Here is a 23,535-nt window from a genome sequence, read left to right as displayed (position 1 = left end):
CAGAGGCACCTTCCTCAGGCAAGTGAAGTCTGAGGGAGGGGAGGTAGGGGGACAGTAACATGCTTGCTGACCAGAGCTAGTCTGAGGCATGGATTTTCCCCAGCTGGGAAAGGTGAGCCATTTTCCTTTCAATACAGAAGATAAAAAGCTGAGCTGCAGAGCAAGTTTAGGGGCAGCTGCTGCCTAAAAATCCATGTTTTCCAAAATGGAGTGGACTGGCTGCTGTCACCTCTGTGGACTGTTGCTCAGGGACTCCTCTGTGGAAGCCAAAGTGAAAGCATGCCCTAACGCAGCCCCCAAGGTCTTCCTCACGGGAAGCCTGAGCAGCCACAGGAGGGTCCTCACAGCCTAGGACACTCGTTCCAGAAGCTTTAGGCATCTGTACGGGAAATAGCTGCATGTGAAGGATCCTGGACACAGGTGGAAAAAAACCCCAAAAAATGGAGAACAAATAACAGACAGATGGGGAGTAAGCGTGGGAAGCAGCATACTAAGAGAGCTCTCCCTCTCTACGTGACACCAAGAATGGAAGAGGATCCCAACGGAGACCGAGCAGAGGGGAAGGAAGGAAGGAAGGAAGGAAGGAAGGAGATCTGAATGCAGATTTTGTGGAGACACAAGAGGCACGAGAAACAAGGGCTTGCTGTTTCACAATTGTCGTAGCCAAAAAAATCTAACCAAGGTTTGCTTCATTCAGCATCAGCCTGCTAACTGATGGGCCTCTGTACAGCACAAAAAAATAGCTCCAAGTACTTCTCAAGAGAGTCTTGACAACATAGTTGGCCCACGCAGGGACACTGGAGAAATAGATGTAACTTTGGAACGAGTTTTTGAGTTATCAGCACTGATCTGAACTGGATTTTTAAAATAAGCACTGCAGCCAACAGGCTAAACTCATTGGAAAATCTGTGTGCTGAACCCTAAAGTGCTGTTTACAGCTGCTGAAAATCTGGTCCTAGGAGACAGAAAAGCCATCAGCAAAAGGCTACCACTAGGGCAGTATGAAATTTAGCCAAAAGTCTGCTTTTTCCATGAGTTAAGCTAATGCCGGAAAGTTTAGAGAGTCCTTATCACCTTCATCTCTGCTTCATGTGTGAAAACGAGTTATGACCTTCCACCTGCCCACAGCACAGGCAGACTCCCTCTTTCTTTGGTTTTACAATAGTGTTTTCCTACTTCTTGTACTTGTTTTTCTCTCCTCTGTTGTGGGAAAGACCCACGTGGACAAGAGGGGAAATTACTGGACAACAAAGGGGAAACAATGACACTGACACTCAGAGCTGTAAAAAGCACAAAGTAAACACAAAAGAAAAATATTTTTTCCCTTCTACCCTTGTTTGTTAAGCCATTAGAGGTGTGACTTATTTTTGGCCAAAGAGGGGAGAAGGCAATGTTTACAGCTGGTAACAGCACTTGCTTTTTCAGTTTGTGTCCCTTTGAAAACACATAACCTGAAACAAACAAGCACATGAGTATTTTGAGAGCCTACACAGGGGAAACAGAAGTTCACATCCACCTTGGTGTACTGCTCTCTGATCACAACCCTCATGTGACTCTAACCTAACGGTATGCTAGGAGGCTGATAAAGCTTGCAGTTTAGCATGACCCAGCTTGTTTAGGACTGCTAAATCATGCTCAACATGTTAAAAATGCATACATACTTCTGTAGCATCCCTGTTGTCCAAGGAAAATCAGAAGTTCAGAGAGGAAAGAGGATCACAAGCCTGACAGTCTTTAGCAGCAACAACACCGAGACTGTCTACTGCAGTCCCAAATATGGCAGAACTAAGATTAAATCATGTGCGATGAGCAGACAGTTCAGGGCTTTTGTGTGCTAGCCTTCATTAACCTAACAGGGAGCTGAATTAACTTCTAGTACTCTAAGAACCCACACGAGCCTTTTGGATACCCAAGAGAGTCATCAGATCTTAGTAAGAATCCTCTTACTCCCCACTCAACTCTTCCCACTTCAGCACAGTTTAATTTTCATTTCCCAGGTGCATAACCCATTACAGGGAATACTCTTACGCCACAGGACTTTTCAAGCTCCAGCCACTTCTCATAACTATCTACTGACATTAATCTTGCTTCCCTTCTTCCCAGTTCTATCTTAGGTACTTGGCTGGTAAGTGTCTAGTTTCTAGTTAGGCCAGAGGTTGGTTGAGGCACTTGCCACTTTCATTAATTCAGATGCAAATAGCAGTTTAATGGAGACACATAGTCAAAGGCTCCACCACGTTAAAGCAGGTTACCCACAGGCTCTGGCTGAGAAGTCTAACCCGTAGCTAAAGGAGCCCCCCTGGGGGCCACCAGCTGTAATGGCACATCACCATGAAGCTGCACACTTCAGGGGTTTGACTAGAGAAGTAGAGGAATATCATCGAGCAAGCTAGGGATTACCAGCCAACACGAATCCTAAACATGATAAACTACTCAGGGAACAGCTACAAGCAAAAAGGCTTCCTGGGGTGAGTGACGCATGGTGAAGGCTCACCTTTATGGTCTTTCCCTTGTTGCATTACTGTCTTGCACACAGTAAGGAAAAATTTTTATCCATTCCTTAGACCTGCAAGGAAAACCCAACCACGACCACAGTGCATATAGATGATGGTATTCTAAGTCACAAACTAATGTGCTTGATGTGGGAAGCAAGTGTGTCCCCCGCTCCCCATAGTTATTTTACTGCACAATGACAACACTTGAGAGAGGGTGATCCTAATAGATGGAATGGAAAGGCAATGCAAGCGAAGCCTTTAGGAAACAGAAGTTGCTAGAGAAAGGCAGGCAGATGGAAAAACAGAACAAGATGCCTAAAGCTTGTGGAAGAAGAGTGGCAAGAACAACCGTGGTTAAAAGGAAGAACACTTTGTTCCCCTGTATAAATGCTTGCTTACTTAATTGCCGTCTTGATCTGCTGGAGTTCTGCTGTCAATCATGATGCACAATGAAATTGAGCATGTATATCCAATCCACCACAAGCCTAATAATCTCTACAACCCATCGCTCCTCTCCCAGCTTCCAGTTAAGAGATTACTTCCAGTGCAGTGGGAATCATGTTTGGAAAACAGTAAATATCGGAGCATCATACAGACAATAACAAAGCAGCGGCTCTTTGCTTTCATTAATCAAAGCTGCTCTCTCCACATACACAAAGCTTGTTTTCTCTGGAGAACAAAGAAGTCACAGCACACTAGGAGGAAACAATAGAGTAAGGAAAAACAACAACAGCTGGCAGAAGCAAAGTGTTTTCTTTCCTGTTGGAAGAGTAAAGCCTCCTGTTTTGCCTTCTTCTGAATTTTTTTTTTAAAAAAAACTTTCCCCCTCAAACAGCAATAAAGTGGGACTCAGCTTACCCTAAGTCCTGGAAGAGGGAGGAGTAGAAGCAACATATTTTGAGGAGAAAAAGCTAGCTGGAATAAGGGGGAAGGGGAAGCTCTGTGCTCCTACCCCGCCCCAGCATCATTTCACCATGTCACAGTGTGCAAAAGCGAGACTATGCACTGCAGCAACAGTCATAGCCTTGCAGAGAAACTGGCAGCTCTAGCACAGAAAGAAGTCTCTGAAGGTGCTGATGCAACTCAACCCAACCAGAGGCACTCTGAAGAGCCTCCTGGGTTCCCTCTTGCTAGGAACAAGTTTGCAGCACTTTAATGCACTGACAGAAAAGACCAGCGTCTTTACAGTGAGGAGCGGTGTGAAGAAAAGCAGAAGCTGTCAACTTGAAGATATTACATTCCCAGCAAAAGGCTCTTTAACACTGTCAGTCTCTCTACCTTTACCAGTCCAGGACTGACCCAGTTGTAGGAATCTTAATTCTTAAAAAACCCACTAATTATTTTTGCATGAATGCAGCTAGTCACCAGCTAATGCTCACGACAAGGTATTACTCTCCCACAATGGAGATAGCGTCTCTGGAGCATCCCGCTGTAAGAAACCATCAATACCTTTGTGAAGCAGCAACATTCATTTTTAGATGTTCATAATTTGAACTGTATTATGCTGAGATAGATCTATTTCTGTGATCCTCAAAGACCTGGATTCAATACAGAAAACTTTTCCCTCATCAGGCTTGTTAAATTTGTTTGAAACATTAAAAATGAGAAGAGACATCAAGTCAGATTCCCAAGTGCCTTTCACAGAGACCCTCACTTCCAACCTGTGAATCACTAGCAGCACCTAGTGGCCGCAATAAATTAAACAGGAGATTTTCAGGTTGATCATGGAATGAAATACAGGGAAATCAGTTCTAAACAATGTTTATCAGCTTATTTACATGATTAGCTTGAATTACAGCAACACCAGCGTTACACAGATTCTCTCAAATGCTCGTGTTATTTCTGTAATCCAAGGAACTCCTCCTGCCTGCATCAACCTGGATTCAGTCCCAAGGGCACTTGAGGTAGCCAGAGACTCTGCCATCAGCATAGCCTCTGCTACACCGATCCGAGCACAGTAGCAGGAACCTACGTTTTCCACAAGGCTGGAGAGCATCAGGAGAGTTCCCAGAAGCAGCACAACATGTTCACATGGCATACAGGAGCATAACCTGGGAGACAGGTGCTCACACAGCCTAAGAATAACTTTACACAGCAACCCCCAAGAGAGTGTACTACGTGCTGCTACACCAGTTCAGAGGGAGGAACAGAACAAAACTCAGAGTAACAAAGATCAATTCCTCCCATCCGCTCCTGTTCTGACAGCTTCTCAGGGGGCAGAATGCACAGCATGGCTAGGACAACTACAACATCTAAAATAGATTAAAATGTAAAATAGATGAAGCAGACAGAAATCCCCACGAATTCCCAGCTACTTAGCAACTGCTTTTTACCAAGACGGAAAAGAAACTAAAGCAAAGGGAACATACAGACACTTTTATTGCTCACCTTTTATACAACAGCACACCTTCAGCCATTTTCTTTCACAGCTTGACAATGTTTATGTACACAAAAAACCCAGCAAGAAGCATTATGTGGCTTTCAGTAAAGAAAAAAACAAAACGTTAGAACATCAAACTCAGCCAGGCTTTGTTTTCTGCAGCAATAATAAAAGGGCTTCCTCCAGGCAGGAACTAATCTTCCCAGGCCGTAGTGCATTTCTTTAAAAAGACAACCCCCAAAACAAATTGCCCTAGATTTGCTGAGCCAGTGGTATTAACTTGCAAATAAAATCAATTTCAGTTTGTCATTTCTTCTAGCTGATTTCAAGTAAAAATTAGGTTTGGAGGAGGAGCAACTTGTTTTGGATGGATGCAGGTCAGTTTGAATTGCTACACCTAACTACAGGCCTACACACACTATCGGTTCACAATTTAGCTTAGTTTTAATGATCTTTGCAGATTTTGGCGGCAGTCAGTCTTCAGAGTTGAGCAGGTGGGAAAACTTTGTTTAGCGGGAGATAAGGCTACTGAACATGGCATCCACAGTAGAGCTCACATAATAGACAAAAAACCTGTTTGTCAGAGGGAGTTCACTGTGCATGTGCGCACGTGTGTGAAACATCTTCGTGACTAAAATGAGAGGCCAGCAAGCCGAAAAGCAATACTCAGAACTGGTTTTAGAACATGTAATTGAACAATGATTAGGGGGACAAATGCAGAAGTTCTATTGTGTATTACAATACACAAATTTGACCAGACAGGTCTTGATATTTCTCTAAATCAAAGCAGAAGGCAAACACAGCAGGTAGTTTCAGAACAAAAGTGTTTTGAGCAGGGGGAACCCGTCCAACATCTAAAAAGCACGGCTATTAGTTGATGTTTAGGGTGCAGTGATGATGCATTTAATTCAGAGAGGTTGGGGGCAGGGAGGGGAGGAGAGGTCTACAGAAAGTTGTACTTTGCTCAATGCAAAACATTCCACCCAAAGAGATTCTACCTGCCATGTACAAACCGGTACTAATTCAAGCAGCGATTAAGCCAGGCCTCTAAAACCAGGTTTCTATTATGTGAGCTCTGCTGAAGCAAAAGTTTTTAGCAGCCTCAGCTTGTGAAGTGTCTTCCTTGTCCAAAGCCAGATTGATTATACTGATAACCTCCATGCTGGAAGTGCTGTTCAAACTGCCCGCCTTGATTAAAGTTCTGTCCACCTCTGCCGCCCCAGCCTCCTCCTTGACCTCCACGGCCACCCCGACTGCCACGGCCACCCCTCCCTCCTCCACGCCCACCCCCTCGGTCACTGTGGGACCCACCATCTTGATATCTGTTGTCCTGCTGGTAGCTGCTGCCACCACCCCCTTGGTAGCCACTTCCTGAATATGAAGACGACTGGTAGTTACCATAGCCTCCTCCTTGGTAGCCACCACCACCGCCGCCACCACCGTGGTAGCCACCCGTTTGAAAACCTGCATCTCTGTAGTTGCTTTCCCTGTAGCTGCCATCCTGGTAGCCACCACCTCCACCATCTGTCCAACCTCCCTGAAGCTTGTTTCCTCTTCCGCCTCCTCTGCCACCGTGATCATAACCACCACGTCCTCCTCGGCCCCCTCGATCATGGCTTCCTTGTTCATGACCTCCTCGCCCTCCATATGATGAGTCATAGCCTCCTCTTCCTCCTCGGTCGTGACCCCCATGGTCATAACCTCCTCGCCCTCCATACGAGGATTCGTAGCCACCTCTTCCTCCTCTGCCGCCGCCTTGTTGCGGACCAGCCTCTGGTCTTTTCTGCCATGGTGGCATCTCAGGAGGTGGCGGTTCAATTTCATTGGGCCTTCCTCCTCTGTCAGGCACTCTGCCCATTAGCACCTGCAAAGGGAAAGGGAGAACTGCCGTAGGAGCTGTAACACCTCACAGAAGAGTCACATTTACTGATACACACTACAAACAGCAGCCCCTCAAGGGTTCTTACACCCAGAGGATTTCATCAAGACAAACTTTTGTCTGTTTGAATGTGACAGACCTTTGTCTCCAATCAATAAAAATTAAACAGGGATCATCTAGTACTCCAAGCACTGCTAACAAGACAAGTCAGGAGACCTGGGGTTTTTGTTGAAACAGCAGCCACACCAGTAGAGGCAGCATCAATACAGTCTTTCACTAAACTGTTTACTAGTGCAGACTGCTAATCTCAAACAACCACAAGTACAGTGCAACACAGCCTGTCTCCTAACTAGTGCTCTGAATTGCTGTAGAAGTCATTGGCTTGGTAAACGAAGTGCAAAGATTTTTATTTTTCAGTAAGGTCACACAAGAACTTACACACCAACAAACAAGTGTCAGCACTGATTAGAGTTGACTAAGACTGTAGAGGTCTTCAGCTGTCTAAGGATGCTGTGACATTACAAATTTAGCAAGACTTAAAAATGGGACAGGACATTTGCATTGCTTCAAGTTTTAAAATGATGTAACAGAAAAACTTCAATGGAAGCAAGTTACTTTGTTACTTTTGTTACTGTCTTGGAAAACATTTAATATTGATAATGGAGATAAGTTAACAGAATATGGATTGGCAGCAGGGCAGTATTGCATTCCTAGTAAAACATACATATGGTCTGATGATACAGTCACACCTGTCTTCCCACTTAATTTCTTACATTCCACACTCCAACTACACTAAAAAGGTGCAAAAATTATTTGGGGTGGAGAGGGTGTGGTTAAATCAGCACACCACCATTCTATCCTAAATTAATTAGAACTTTACCTGAAATACAGTTGGTACCCAGAAGGCAGAAAAGCATGCATGTACACCCACAAATTTTCAAGTACCAAGTACACTACTGTACACAGATACTGAGCTTCAAGTTCAGCACATGTACTTCTGTGAGACTACTACTCCTGTAAAATCATAATTTCTGAAACAAGGTAAATTGCTTAGTCTAAATCATATTCCTACTATGTCATCACTAAAACTACACACTTGATTATAATCTCTTTTATTTGTGTACACAGGGGAATCTAACCTGCAAGATCCTTGCTTTGTGATCTTAATAAATTCTATTTACACAGACCAGAAACACAGTTACTATGGAGGTGCTATTTTAGACACGGTGACAGAATTAGGTAGCTGCAGCATAATGACATCAGTAATTCTCATAAGACAGAGCAGGCCTACTCCCACTGAAAGTAATCAAAGATATTTCAGGAATTTTTTACTGCCCCTAAGAAGGGGCACTCTGAACCTAAGCAGGTGAAATTGCAGTTCTCATAATGCACTGATGCATAATCTGGAGTACATAAACACCAAATTTCTTATTCTTTATTTCCAAATTCCACTTACAATCCTAAAAAAAGGCAGGATTTATTACTACATTCAAATTACTTAAATATTCATAACAGAACAAGCCATTTGTCACCAAAGGTACCTTATTAATGGCACATGCAGTCTTCTCTCGGATGGACCCACTGCTTGTTCTCATAATCTTTGACAGATCCTGCCGAGCTGCCAAGAGATTTGCAATGGAAATAGTGCACTTAGTAGATAAGAGGGCACGTTTTGGCTGGTAGACTTTAGCCAGTTTTTCTGTTTGACTCTGTTGGAGAGAAGAAAAACAAAACCCAGTCAGCTAAAGTAATAGGAAAGCAATGGGACACCTCACCAAAAGAATCAAATCAACACTGAAGAACAAAACACTACTGCAAATAGAACAAAAATCAATATAAAACCAGTGAGAATCACTTTGTAACTAAGAATCACTGCAACAAAGCTAGCATTTGTCAAATTAATTTCTTAAGTAATATAGGAAACACTATTCTGACTGAACTGCCAAGACACTGATCTTCTGACAATTTTAACAATATATACATGCAGACTGTATTACTTTCAGGCAGTCAAACACAGAACAGAAGTGTGTCATACAGTTATACGAATTGCTGCTAATGTCTAAAAGATACCGAAAGTGAAACACATCTGTGTCCAGCCTCCAGACCCCCTTCTGTGCCTGCACCCTGACCCACACCCATTCCAGTTAGGCTAGCATCACCTATCTCCAACACTGTATCAGCAGAAAAAGGCTGTGTTAACTCTTTCACACTCTTCATTCCAGTAAGCTTCTTCACAAACGAAAGCCAACAAGAGGTACTGGCAGAACTAAAGCTCTCAAGTGCTTGTTCTAATTCAGTCCTGTGTCTCACATATGTAGTGCCCAAGCTAGAAACGAGATCCTACGATCCTACGCTCAAATTTGCCTTGTATGCAATCTCTCTTCCTCTACTGCCTTTTGGCATTAACGGTACTGGCTTTTTTTGAACACCTCAAAAGTATGACAGCAGTTTTCCAACTGACAGACACAAGAGAAATCTGTGCTACCAGCCATGAGTTAAAACATGAGTTACATCTATCTTCAGTTATCAACAGAGTATAATGTGTGATGCAGTCAGGATAAACCAGATTGCAATCTGCACACAGGCAAAAGGGCTGCTTTTTGTCTGGACCCCAGATGACAGCAGTGGGGACAGGCAAACCAGGTTTGCCAACAAATCTCTTGACAGGGCAAGAACTTAGGAGCAGATTTTAAAATCCTAAAATCCTATTTGCCATCTAAAGGCAGAAAACTGGAACTGGGAAGAACTGAGAGTATGTATTTCCAAGTGACTCAGTGATAAGTTTTTAGAACCAAAAGTTTCTACTTTTATATTACAAGTTGAACAGGGTTTATTCAAAATGAAGGAAAACATGCATGTCATTTACCTGATGCTGGCTAAAGACAGGAGAAGCAACAGTATTCACCAGAGCAGTAGTATGTTTTTCCCTTGCAAGTTTGACTGAGTTCTGAACACAGTATTTTGGTGCTATGATATTATTCTTTTAGGTGAAACTTGAAATTTTTGAACTTAAAAAACTCCTAATAATAGACTATAAAGTTTTTACTGGTGTTTCTACTATCTGGAGAAGTAACTATTTAGTTATACTACTGTATTCTGATACTTTTAAAATTTTAAAATAAAAAAAAAATTACCATCATGTATTAAAGCACTGCTAAAAGTTACTGTTAAAACAAACTGTATTGCATGTCTGGAATACTATAGCCACATTCTCCAATTTCGTATTGTTATGGTCCTAAAAAATTTAGACTTGCATTTCAGTAGATATAAATGCATATATACAATTTGTGGGTTTTGTGAAAGGATTCAATGTAGCTAGTCAAGTTCAAAAACATCTGAGCATTCTCCCAGAAAAAAACAAACATACATGGATTTGGATGCCAAACCTATAACACAATCAGAAGTCCCTGGTTTTTAACTTAATCCATACTTTTGCTCATTTTCATTCACTACTAAAATATTCAAACAATCAGACAGTTCTTCAATCATCTACTAAAAAACCTGAAGAATACAAGGTTTAAGAGATAGTATACCAGTAGAAGTCCCGCTCAGGTGATGAAAGAGAAAAGGGGAGAGGTCACAGTTTATTATTAAAATACAGTTGCTTTTTGAATAAATAATTTATCAAGAAAAAACACTTGATTCACGTGTCACAGTTTATCACTAATAACTCAGTCTCAAACACTGCCAGCAGCATAATTAACAGCATGTTAGCAGATCTGGTTTAGTCCTAGAAAATAAATGATATGTACTATTTTTTAAATCTTGTCATTCCTTTTTCACTATGAAATATAGGAAATAGGGAAACCATGTAATTATTTTTAAAAGCAGAATATGTATCACATACTCAGAAAGAACAGATGTCATGTCACAGCCACTTGCATGGTTCAAAGACAAAAGAAGCACATAAAATATTACCCTGTCTATGAGGTAAGAACAAGTAGTGCCTTAGCAGCTTTTCTCATGTGCATCTGTGGAGTTGTGCTCGCAGACACACTTTGAGTTAAGGAAATCTGATCACTGTGGACAGCACAAAGTAAGTTAAGGGATCGTCAACAGGAAGATGCTTTTCTACCATCACACAGACACAGCACTTAATGATTCACATTATGGTACTCCGAATGCAAACGGTTGGATCAGTAATCTCCTCTTACTATTTTTTTCTAGTGGCCTGTTCAACTGTATGTTTTGGCTTTGGTGTATAGTTATACACAGTCTATCTTCTCATTTTACATACTGTTTTAAAACCCAACAAATCAGTTTCAAGTAAAATCTTTTTAGTCATCTTACATTGTCATAAACTTCTTCAGAAACTCAAACCCAAACCAGACAACTCCTGTGTTATTTCTTACTCATGAAGGATGAAACAATGAAGCAGTTCTCCAGAGATACTTATTATAAAGCATTCCCATCAACCAGGACTTCACAGCAAGTTGTTTGTACCTTAGCTCTATCTGACCAGCCAAAGGACTGCACAGTAACATCCAAACGTTTGACTAACAGTTTTCTTCGGACTTCGTATTCGTTGACTATGGCTTGATTAATTGCTTCAATTTTTTCCTGAAACAAAAATTTGCAAACATAACCTATAGATTATAGATAAAATGTTTCTACTTAAGATAATAAACTATGTGGATGGAAGAGAATAAGACACATAGAGATATTAAGCAGGGCTTCAGCCCGCAATTATCTACCTTGTCAAATGGGCTCACAGCAAGTTATGCCTGCTGACACTATTTTCCTGAAGGCTTCAGAGGCTCTGTTATCCTCACGTTCAGCCTTCTACCATTTCTAACAGCACAGCTGTCTGTTTTTCAGAAGGGACATAAAAACTGCATGCACTGCTGAGGCATTTCTCAACAACCACCAAGACAGAGAAGCAAAAGTGAGAAAATACTACATGCAACAAGCTGAAGGAGATGCAAGGACATACATCAGTCCTAGGGACCAGGGTGTCCTTGCCTTCTTAAAAAGTAGTAAGCTTAAGGACAAAGACAGAGCAAAGATAGAGGACTAAAAGTATGTAAAGGATGTAAAGTACTGTAAGAGGATCTTCATTAAGGTGCAATCTGCATACAGACAAGACAACACAGTGCCCTACGGGGAAGAGCCATCACTAGAAACACACCTGGCAGCAGACACTAGTCTAGTCAGAGAAACAGTTGAGATATGCACCATTAAGGAAATGATTTGTGTATTGACTGAAGCCTGGCTGGAGGGGGGCGGTGGGGCCCACTTTCAGCCTCAACAATACAACCACTGAAGGAAGCAGACTGTTGGGAGTAGATGAGCTTCAACCTTAAGCAAGAGACACAAGAGAGACTCGCAGTCTTGCAGCAGTAGCCATAGCTTTGTGCCGGTGCAGCAGCATCTAACACAGGCACCATCCTTCTAGAACAGCAGGTGACAAAACCCACATGGAGATGATTGTGCCTCTGCCACCTGAGTGTACAGCCTCTCCCAGCTTCCACCTGCACACTGCTTCTTGGAGAAGAGGCTATGAAGGCAGCAGACTACTCCAGCAGGACAGAAAGAGTGGAGGAAATGACGGGAAGACCCACAGGTTAGCTGGAAAGAAGCCACAGGAGGGGATGTGACACCATCTCAGCAAGGCTAGGTCACACAGACAGTGCTGGCAAGGGGCAGGAGAGGAAGGCTTAAGCTACTGCACAAGCATGCAGGTCAGCACCACCACCATAAATCTCCTTTATTTTGGAAAACTTTTGCCTGAATCTGGACATACAGATTCATGAGCCTAAGATCTTATCAGTTGCTGAACATCTGTTGTACCAACATATATGTTAAATACTGCAAGAAATTGTGTTCTCATCTTCAGAAAGAGATGAGAAAAATGATTGTGTGTAATGTTGCAAAATGAAGATCAATACTTTATATACCTGAAAAAGGGAAATGGGCTCTAACACCTGCAACTACTTACCCAGTGAGCTGGTCCCAGTTGTTTCTTCAATAAAGGTTTTCCAACATGATTAGGTGGAACCTTTGCTAGGGTTTCCTTCAGCTGTTAGGAGACATATAAAAATATAAGCATCGGCTAAAAAAAAAAAAAAATTAGCTTTTCAAGATTCAAATTACAGGAGAGGACTCTTGGACAGTCATAGGCATGACAGAGCAACCTCCAATATCAAGTTGTTTTCTGTGGGACAGAGAACCAAGCACACTTCTTTTGGAAAGCAACTATTTTTATACTTCTGGTAGTCTCAGCTATAATTATTTAAAAATTAAGAGAAGGGACTATAGAGTAGATCTACAGTTAAAATAGAGATTCCATGAGGTACAGCTCCCCTTGAAGACAGAGGAATTATTCTACACATCATCTCTTTAATTCAGAAAAAAGTTGTACTAAGACTATGGGAAATATAACACGACCTAAAGAAGGACCCCTCTTTACAATCACAAGGAGAAAATCATCAATATAAAAATTTAAATTAACTTGCATTTTAAAAGTTTGGGCACAACTTAGGTTATCTTTCCCACCGCAAAATTTCTGAGGACTTCAGGGGGAAGAAATGGAGTAACAGCAACAAAAACTTGGATCAAAGCAGGTTGGAGTTATGAAACTTCACTTTTCCACTGCTGCAAACCACATTTTTCAACTTCTTTGGCTGTTCATTCCAGCAATTGATTTAACACATTCAGTGACCTGGTTTTCCAAAAGTGCTGAGCCCAATTAGTTTAACTTGAAGATTTTAAAACCAAGTGCTTTCAGAATAGCAGAGGTAGCAGTTCATTCAAGTATCAGCAGTTTCTTTTTTTAATGTGGTGGATCATTAACAAAGAGAGTCAATTATACAAAGATCCTACTCCAAACTGTACTATCTATGTGCGAAGAAAAAGGTAGCTTGATTTTCACATGCCAGATCAGAATATTGCCATTCTAAGACTCACTTTTTAAAAACAAGAAAACTTCAGGGTGATCTCGTTATAACTATCATCTTACAGTCAAGAATAAAATTTTCACTCTATGTTATTTAAGTTTTCACATTTTGCTCAACTTTGTGACGTATTTTCATTTACAAAGTGAAAGAAGTTTTTCAGTTATTAGTCAGCTTTACTTTCTCCTTCTCAAATACTACCAACATCTGAAGTGTTCAGACTGTAAGCACCACAGCTATATATGATTTCTAAAAAAACCTGTAGGTTAGAAATTCCTGATGTATTTTATTAAGTGATAAGGACTGTTCAAGGTTTTTTTAGTATAACCACCTATGGATATAAATCAATGAGGTAACATCCATTTAACCTTAATGATTTTGCAAGGTGTATGCAAGTTTGACTTTAAAGCAAGACAATGTAAAAGAAAAGTCAATTAGTAAAACATAACAGAATTCCCAGATTGAAAAGATTTTGATCTACTTTGTATTCTGTATTTTTATAGGGTCTCTTTCACCAGCAAAGCTTGCTAACATTGTTCATTGTTACGAATATTTTCTACCTTTTATAGAAAATGGAAGCACAGTTTTCTTACATATCTAACTATTTAATGCCCATGACAATGCCAAAATCAGAAAACAAACTGCTTCCATTCTACACCTTGGACTTCTGCTGGAAAACCATCCTCCTCTTAAACAAGTCCAAACTGATTTCTTGCAAAGAAATGAGGCACTACTTTCAGTCGCTTGGATCTGTTTAAGTATAATGCAACTAAAAGGTTAGTCAAAAAACTTCTCTGAAAGTATTTTGGGGAGCTTTGTAATCATATCTGTTCTTTAAAGTTCACGAAGGTTCTCTTCTGCTGTTTTGCTCTCCCCTATCCTGCAAGTTAAGTTATTTAATGCCACTTAAAAACTTTCTGTCCCCCACCTTTGGTCTGTGCACTGGACAGTCCATTCCACTTAATTTCTCTGCTTTATAAAAATTACTCAAATAAAAGTAAATTTCTTAAAAAAAAAACCACAACAACCTGGAGAACACATACATGTAAAGGAACAAAAATAAATGGAACCACAAGAACTGATGAAGCCTCAGGGAAAAGGTGTAAATTTGACTTCAGTTACAACACCTTTTAACCTAAATATTTTTAAAACAGTAGGTTCCTGTAAAAATTTAAGTGTATTTGTTGGAATACGTTTCTCCTTAACGTTCTTCCCGAGGCCTAAGCTCAGCATTTTCCATGTCTTCTGCAACAGGTGATGACATTAAAACCTAGAGCAGAGTAAGAAATACCTCACCCCGTAATGCCATGATAGCACTAGTCCCTGACCTCGTGCCTTGGCATGGAAAAAGCCTTTAAATTCATTTTCAAAATCCTGACTCTTGGCATACTCAGTAAACCATGTTAACTCTCCTTCACAATTCAAACACTGGAGTTTCACAAGAGGCAAATCTCTCCCTGGTAGCAGAACTATTTTCCATCAAAACAGTAACATCATAAATAGTCTAGTTTTGTTCCTTTGGATCTTACTTTTTTTTCAATTCCACTGAAGAACTGGAACATCGTTATGTTGGCTGGAGGCTTGGACATGCCTAACGCAATACATATGCCTTTTAGCTCCTGAAAGACTTCACTGCCACCTCCTTCGTGTGCTTTTTTAGGAGGGGCGTTCACACACAGCATTCTGGCAGCTTCCAGTTCTGAGATGAGGTATGCTGGGTAAGAAAAATTAGATTTCAGCATCAGATATAGCCGAGTTAAATTATTTTAGAACCAGTGAGAACTCAAGTGCTTACAACCAACAAATGTGCAAATGGACTGTTTTAGAAAGAGTTAGGGCTATAATTTTGGTATCCACAAAACGCTCATATTTCTAATAATCACTGAGCCCAACGCTAGAAACACAACAAACAGGGGAAAGGTTTAGTACAACCAATTAAAGCCTGGAAAAAAATCCCTATGATTCTGACAGGTATTAATCACAGAGTTCAACAGAGCACAGCTCTCTTCCTTCAGGCTTTGCCCAGCAAAGACAGGAGACTAGGAACATGGAAATAAGCAGGATGAGGGACTGGGATATGCACTTTAAGCTAGACAAGCAAGCACTCCTTGAGGCTCTAGGAAACAAAGCAAGGAAATGAGTAGAGAGAAATGAAATGTTGGATGAATCTCCTCTACTTCTCCAGGCAAGATGCAGAGTGGAAAAAAACACCACTTTTAGAAGTACTATTGAGAATTCAGGTTTATAATAATTCCAGAAAGGAAGGCAGTAACTGATGAAATAGAAGCTAGAATGCCTGCAGTGCTCTTCAGTATCAGAACTGCAAGAACCTACCATCACATTGTAACTCCTTTATCAAACAAAAAAAATATTAAAATCACAATTTCTGAACATGGTATACCCAAAATTTCAGCATTAGGTGTTGGTTACAGTGATATAAATTTAGCACACAGCCTTTGCTTGCAATTGTCACAACTTTAAAGTTTAACTGAAAAAAATGCACAAGTTTAACAATACTTTTATCATGAATCACACTGGGTGACCATAACAGTAACATAAATAATTATTTCTAAAAATAAGGATTGAAAAATAGATACTGCACTGATAAAGACAGACTTGTGAGCAAGGATGTAAATCCATAGCTATACAAAAGCAGCTTACTACCTATAAAATTGGGACAGATCAAAAGATTAAGAACAGAACAAAGCATTTTAATGATCCCTAGAAGTTCTTCTAGGTCTCTAGAATGTTTTCTGCTAAAGACACAGAACACCTTATAAATTACAAAATTCTTAAAATATGTAAAGCAGTGAAGAATCCTTTGTAACTTCTTTCAAAGGTACTTTATACAGATTTTTCTTGTACTCAACTTTCAATTATTTACACCCCGTTAGGACCTCCTGAAAAAGAAACTAGCAGCAGAATTTTGTTTCAAGAATTCAGAGATGACATTCAAGCTACCTTCAACCTCCTCTGACAAAGACTGAAATTTTTAAGTCTATCACTGTAAGACATAAATGTTCTCCAGATAGTGATTCTTTTTTGCAGACCTTTTCTGAACCAATGTGAAACTCTCGTACTTTTTATTTTTGCAGATGCCAGTACTTAATATCATATTCTAGTGATGCTGAACACCAAGACAATCCTAACTACTTACTTTCATTTGGTGCTTTCCTCTCCCAGCAATACTGTTACATCTTCCAATTGACATAAACTGTGCTGCATTTCGTTAAAATGTAAAATAACCTGGCATTCCATTAAATAGGGTATTCTGTTTCGCCTGAAAAAATCTGCTTTTATGGCTCACATACAACAGGATACCTAATAAGTTAGCTTGATGTAGGTAAAGAAAGCTACGCAACTATCATGGTACACAAAAAAGGAGTTTGACATCTATTTCAATTCCACATTTGACAGTAAACACAGTATTCCTGCCAGATGGGATATCAGAGTTCAGCTTCTGAACATGGCCTTATATTACCAAAATGTACATCACAGATGACCTCTGGGGTAAACTGTGTGTCACAGACAAGCTAAATTAATTGAATGGCTTGGCTTACAGAGAATAAGCTGAAGGGCAGATTGTTTGAGCTACAAAATATTTAAAATGCAATAATTACCTCACTTCATCTGACATTTTTAAACATACTATCAAAACAAATTCAGATTAAGTCTTACTACTCATCTTTCTCCTACTGTTGAAATACAGGAGCCTACTCTGTAATTCATTTCTTACATCTCAGCTGAGGGCAGAACTAAATATCTGTTTTGAAAAGTTAAAAGAATCAGCAGCAACTGAAGAAGCAAATAAAACATTAATTTATGTTGAATTTAAGATCAGCTTAAAATTAGTATTACAATTTCTAACTCTGACACTTGTAAACAGCTTTTTTGGTTTTTTTTAAATGTGAATCAACATCACACACTTTTTCCAAATTTAAGTACTACTTCTCCTCTAACGTTTCCTAAGCAGGATCTGCTGGGTGGAAAAGTAAAGGGAAGACATCACCATTGCTACTGCTAATTTCTTTTCAATCAGCAGAAAGCAACATTGAAGCTATTTACTAAGGGAGATGATCAAAATAACTGAGAGTTTGGATAAAACATTTTCTTTTTTTTCACAATTCCAATTCTTGTCAGAGTATAGGAAAATGCAAGTCTTATTGCACCTTGCAAGTCATCACGGTGGGGGCTCCAAAATGATGATGCATCTGATGTTAGTGGTCATTTTTACAACCCTTCTAAACAAAGTTCAGTGGCTAAATCCTGGCAGAAGTCTTCAAATTATTCCCTCTTCAGAGTGCCTTTTGAGAAGTAATAGGACAGGCTTTTTGCTAGTGAATGTAAAAAAGGTTAATACTCGGAATATTTTCCATCATATACTGGCTAGAGTGACTGCTAAGTTTATGAGACCCAAAAGTATAATATTCTGACACTGTAAATTACAAGGAAAAATAATTCATACTTTTAGGTAACTGTTTTTATACACTGTGATAAACAAAAGAGTATCTCATTAAGCGTAAGAAACAATACTATGATTCTTGCACAAAAACAGCTTTGCTTGCAAGCACCCTTTTAACTTACTAAGCAGCAAGAGACAGTTCTTTTGATTATGAAGGCGTTTTGTCACATCTCCTGATGTTAATGATGCATATGGACAGTTCATTTCAGCCAGCAACCCACTCATTTCGAGTTGAAATTCTTCTGCTTCATTTGGACCTTGGAAGGAAAAGAATAATTTCTTTACAGCTAATATATATATCTCTGGCTGTGATCAGAATTAATTAGCTATTAAAAAATAAAATAATAATTAAAAAAAAGATGCTTTGCTCCAGGTGCTATTTAACATTAAACCCCTGCTTTTAATGAAAGCCAAATGCGTTCTTTGGGTTTCTCAAAGACACAGCACAACCTATTTGGAGCCATGATATTCCTCATTATTGTAAAATTACAATAATTTTTAATTTTCCCAGCTACAACAGCCAGCCACTGGTAACTTTTACACTGAAAAGTGACATTAAAAACATCACGAATTTTACAGGGGTATTTTAAGTATCAACTAACTCTTCCCACTACAAATGTATTAGATAGTTCTGACAAAGTCATGAATAATATGGTTTATGAGCTCTCATGTTTTTACTACTTCTCCCTGTAAGCTCACATTTGTCAATTGATCTTATTTCATATCAATATCCTTTAAAAATAATTAAGTCATGTAAACCAAAGCTTAGACTGATATTTGTGTCAGAAATTAGTGAAACTAATCTGAATTTTTTAAGCCAAGTTGTGCAAAAAATAGTGATTAATGAGAGGTAACAGTTTTTCTTCTTTTGAAGAGGGACTTCAACCCAAAATGTCTGTTATTTATAAACTCAAGTCACACAAAATGAAGGTAGGACTTGATGGTACTACAGATAAAATGTTTCTATCACTATGTTTAGAGAATTTAAAATAGGTGTTAGAATACTTCTGGATTGTATTTTTACACAAAATGTATCGTAGGAACCTTATACTACTACAAGAGGTGAGATGCTGTATTGTTACAGAGAAAGGGAGTCAAATACACTCAAAGAAGAAAGGATGGACATGTCAAAAACAGCCAGAAAGAGGAAAAGAACAGACGTTGAGGTGAAAGGCAGCAATCTTTGGCCACTGAGCAGATTGAAAGTTAAGCTCATAAAGGCACTATGAGTTAATACATTAGATATTCAGAAGTACAGGTTATCATACCAATTTAACAATTTAATCTGTAGAATGTCATGACTAGTTGACCAAAAATAACATTTTTGGAAAACTAAGGTTTGCTTCCTCCACCAAAACAATAAACAAACATTTTCAGGCTCCTTCTCACAGAGTGTTTCATAAAGAGGGAAAAATACATAGTAAACACAGAGTTAAGGTAACCAACAATAAAAAGAAAATATGGTTATTGTCGTCATGAGAATGTTTCCTTGAACAGTAGGTATTCCTTACATCAAAATTACAAACAGAAGCATTGAAATAAAAGTATTTGCATGATCTAATTAAAAAAAAACCAAACCACTAATGTTTCCTTAAATTCACCTAAGAACTTTAAAAAAACTCTATGGTTGAACAATTAAAAGAAAAACCTAATTTCAGAAGAAAGACTGTTTGATCCTCACTATTATTTCAACCTCTACTAGCCGTTCATTAGGCATGTTTGAGGTGGAAAATATCCAAAATCTGACACCATGCAGACAATGCTCCCTGGTACAACAGATTTAGCAATTGTCAGCCCAAATCTTTGTGGCATGCAAGAACACACATTAAGTGCACATTTGTGCTAGAGTTATGGCTACTTACTGTTAGTTGCCTGCACATTTTCCTCTAGTTTACAGAATAGCCGTAACTCAGATACCAACCAAGCACAGAGTTTGGTGAATTCAGGGGAACTGGCTCCACGAGAGACTGCCTGAGCCAGCGCTCCGTCATCTAACAATGGACCTTTGTAACTGACAAGTAAAACAAAAGCACAATTTATTAATGTTTGCTATGACTGATGTCCTGTGATAGATTTATTTTATGCTGTATACATATTGAGAGCTACACGTTCATCACATCTGCAATGCTGAACATCTAAACTGGTAAGATTCCTGCACTGAACTGTAAGAAAAAGCATACTGAAAACATCTGAGCAAACTCAGCATTTCCATGCACATTAGCTTACTGCCAAAGAGACTGTGTCACAAAATATCATCATCAAACGTTTCACCCTGGAGAATGTTATCACATACAGCGGCAACTTCTCTGACTCACTCTCTTGAAGACGTTACTTACAATATACCTATTTAGGGCAATTGCAGTTTCAAAGTATCATTCTTGAGCATTGCTTTACAGTATGTTGAATAATTACTGCTGAACTAATGCATCTTTTCTGTCATTTCATATCACGTATTAAAGGGTTGCCATGCAAAACAAAGCCTTTGATACAAATGTTACAAAAGTGATCTGCAAAACAGTATCCTCTCTTGAAAAATTACCTTCTTAAATGGGCACAAGAAAAATAAACAGAATAAGCCAAAATCGGGCCTAGTGTAAGAAAGCATGAGTCTACAGATCAGGTCTTCGAAGTCATAGTTTTCAGGACATCTGTGTACTGATACTCTGTCAGGGGGAGGAGGAAGAGTACGGAGAAGACTGCCTTATTAACCAGGTAGAAGCACAAAGTCAGAGCTTACCAGAGTATTTAAGAAAAAATGCACAGTATTATTTTGATACACTGCACCCAAAACAGAAAGTCATCCAAGAGTGAGCATAATCAACCAAAATCCCTCTTTCGAACTTCCAGGTAAAGTCACCCACTATGTCACAGCAACCCAGTGAGTCCAGCCAACTCTTGGCAAACCTCAGAAGTAAAAAAAAAAAAAACTCTCAAAGAGCAAATTAAAATGTTATTCTCCACACTTTGTTCTTGTGCTTAACATCACATATAAAAGATTTGGTCTTCACTGTAACAGCCTGTTACTTTGTCCAACCAAAATGAAGAAGCCACACTCAAAAATAACTTTTACCTCACAGAGCAGCTTGATTAGCGACACAGAGTTAATCTACTAGCAGCTGGTGGGAAGCTGTAATCTGATGTATTACAACGCTACTACATTACCACAGTAGGCTAGACAATTCCAACTGGCTAATTAGAGCAAGTTTAAGTCCTGTCCCACAGACATTTCAGACCTACACATGTATAGGAACATCTGGGACTCAGAATAGAAACATCCAGTTATAGATCAAAGTAGAAGGGAAGTGATGACAAGCCTTTTGCTTTGGCAGGATCTGGATTTAAGGCACTGGTCACGTCAGAGGCCCCTTTTCTAGAATTTTTCTTTGACAGATATGACATCTTGACTGTGTTCTCTCTGATAATTATGACTTCAGCTACACATCTATTTGGCCAGTAATCAAACTTGCAGATTCCTGACTGCAAGCAGCTTTTTCCTTCCATTCCTGCCAATGGCACATGTTCTAGAGCTACACTCCTCTTTTGGTAAGATTACGTGTCTGGTTTGTTTACTTTTTCAATACTTCAACAAACTGACTTACAAGGTAAGAGGCCACTATTTGAGCACAAATCCAAAAAGAAACAACTCTTTGATGTGCAATACTATTTTTAAAAAAAAAAAAAATCAAGTAATATATTAGAAATGTCTTCAGTATCTGGTTAGAAAAAATAACTTGAACTGTGAAGGATCATGGAGCTATTGCAAAAGGTTAAAACCTCAAAGACCCCAGCCTATCCAGACACAAGGAAACAGAAGTCGTTTAGTCACATGCAGTAGTTTTCCCAGTTGTTACCAATACTGTTGAAGCCCCATGTCTTTCACCCTCCAAATTTTCTTCTCAATCACTGTTGCCAGTCTTGGTTGGTATGACTTATTTTTCAATCTGCTTTCATTGTTTGCTTTATTTGTTTATGTCAAAAATTGACAGCAACGCTTTCTGTCTATAACTACACAGATAAGGAGCACAAATCACAACTCCTTCAAGCCACTAATACCCTTTTAAACATATGGCAGAAAAAAGAAGCCGATCATGGTATGTGCATCATGGCAGAAACCTTTTCACTTTTCAGTCAGAGAAATACCTGCCAAAACAGAAACCGATTTGTCAAGCTTTGGAACTATCATCACCAACTTAGCCTGGAAAGATAATCTTTGTTGGAGCACCATGACTCTAGCCACAAAGTGATTTACGGGAACGTGGCCAATGTGAGTAAATACAGCTGTTTGCATAGAACCAGCAGCGGTAAAATTGTAACTGCCTCTTGTCTGAACTCTCAACAGTTTACAGACACGCAAGCTTACAGTATGGCACGTTCTCCTTGCTCTCCCTTTCATATTTACATAACCTTTACTGACTCTGACAGAGCAACAGGTTTAAACAACAAAAGTTTCTTGTGCTGTATTATATTAAAAAAAAGGGAAAAATACTTTTTTGTCATTTACAATTGTTGCCATTGTCATTGACAATACTGCCATTTGCAATTTTTTTTGCTATTATTTTCCACTAAATACGAAGCCTAAAAGTTTTCGTCTCCTCTGACTTCTCTTAAAAGGTTTCTTTCTCCTTTCCCCAACCTCAGCTAGGACTGCTCTATTGAACCGAAGGATTACTGATGAGACGGCACCACAAAAATCAAGGAGATCAGCATGCACGAAGAGGTAAAATGTTTGCTAAGGCCGTACAGCTAAAAAACTGCCCGTTTGGCTTGGTGCTTTTCTCAAGCCCCACCGGCACCGGCACCAGCCCCGCTACGGAGCCGGCACCTCAGCTCTGATGAAAAGAGACCGTTCCAGGTGCTGACCCTGGCGCAGCTCTGCCCTGGGCCGCAGCCCTCCGGGGTGGACAGCGGCGCTCCCCACGCCAGGGGCCCACACCGGGGCTGCCCTCCTGCTCCCGGCCCAGACCGGCCGCCTGACGACGCCACGGCCCCGCCAACGGCCGCCAAGCGTCCGTCCCGTCCCCCCCCCGCCCCCCCCGCCAGCGCCGGCCCCGGGACAGGGCGTCGCTCGGCCCCGGGCACCTACCCCAGGTCCTCCAGCGACTCCAGCACGTCGCTCTCCAGGAGCTCGAACTCCATCCTGCGGCGGTGCACGGGGGCGAACCTGCGCGACAGCGGGACTCAGCGCCCCCGGTACCCGCAGTCCCGCCACCCGCCGACCCCCCCGCCCCAGCCTCAGCCCAGCCCTGCCCGGCCCGGCCCCACGGGAGGGCTCAACGGTCGCACCCCGCCCCCGCCTTGCGGTGGGGGGGGAGCGCGGAGCCCCCCGCGCGCGCCCGTCCCCCCCCCCCGCGCCCGGCGGCCGCACGTACGCTGCTCGCACGCTGCTGCGCCGCCGACTGCCGGGTTGGCATGTCAGGGTGGGGAGG

The 23,535-nt window shown here is 40.5% G+C and overlaps 1 protein-coding gene across 1 annotated transcript; it reads right to left on the bottom strand.

Annotated features, from left to right (window-relative positions):
* Nucleotides 1-4,856: 4,856 nt before the first annotated feature.
* On the bottom strand, nt 4,857-23,249 carry FAM98A (family with sequence similarity 98 member A). Its single transcript, XM_050894987.1, has 8 exons — nt 23,193-23,249; nt 19,972-20,120; nt 18,232-18,366; nt 15,177-15,361; nt 12,693-12,773; nt 11,198-11,314; nt 8,296-8,463; nt 4,857-6,739 (listed from the first exon to the last, which is right to left on the bottom strand). The coding sequence occupies exons 1-8, from the start codon at nt 23,243-23,245 to the stop codon at nt 5,978-5,980; spliced, it is 1,650 nt and encodes a 549-aa protein (XP_050750944.1). The 5' UTR covers nt 23,246-23,249; the 3' UTR covers nt 4,857-5,977.
* Between the last annotated feature and the right edge of the window lie 286 nt (nt 23,250-23,535).

The sequence above is a fragment of the Gymnogyps californianus genome, chromosome 3 (assembly GCF_018139145.2).
Source record: "Gymnogyps californianus isolate 813 chromosome 3, ASM1813914v2, whole genome shotgun sequence".
NCBI classification, from domain to species: domain Eukaryota; kingdom Metazoa; phylum Chordata; class Aves; order Accipitriformes; family Cathartidae; genus Gymnogyps; species Gymnogyps californianus.
The sequence above is the reverse complement of the archived record's forward strand: the minus strand, read 5'-3'. Positions and strand labels throughout refer to the sequence as shown.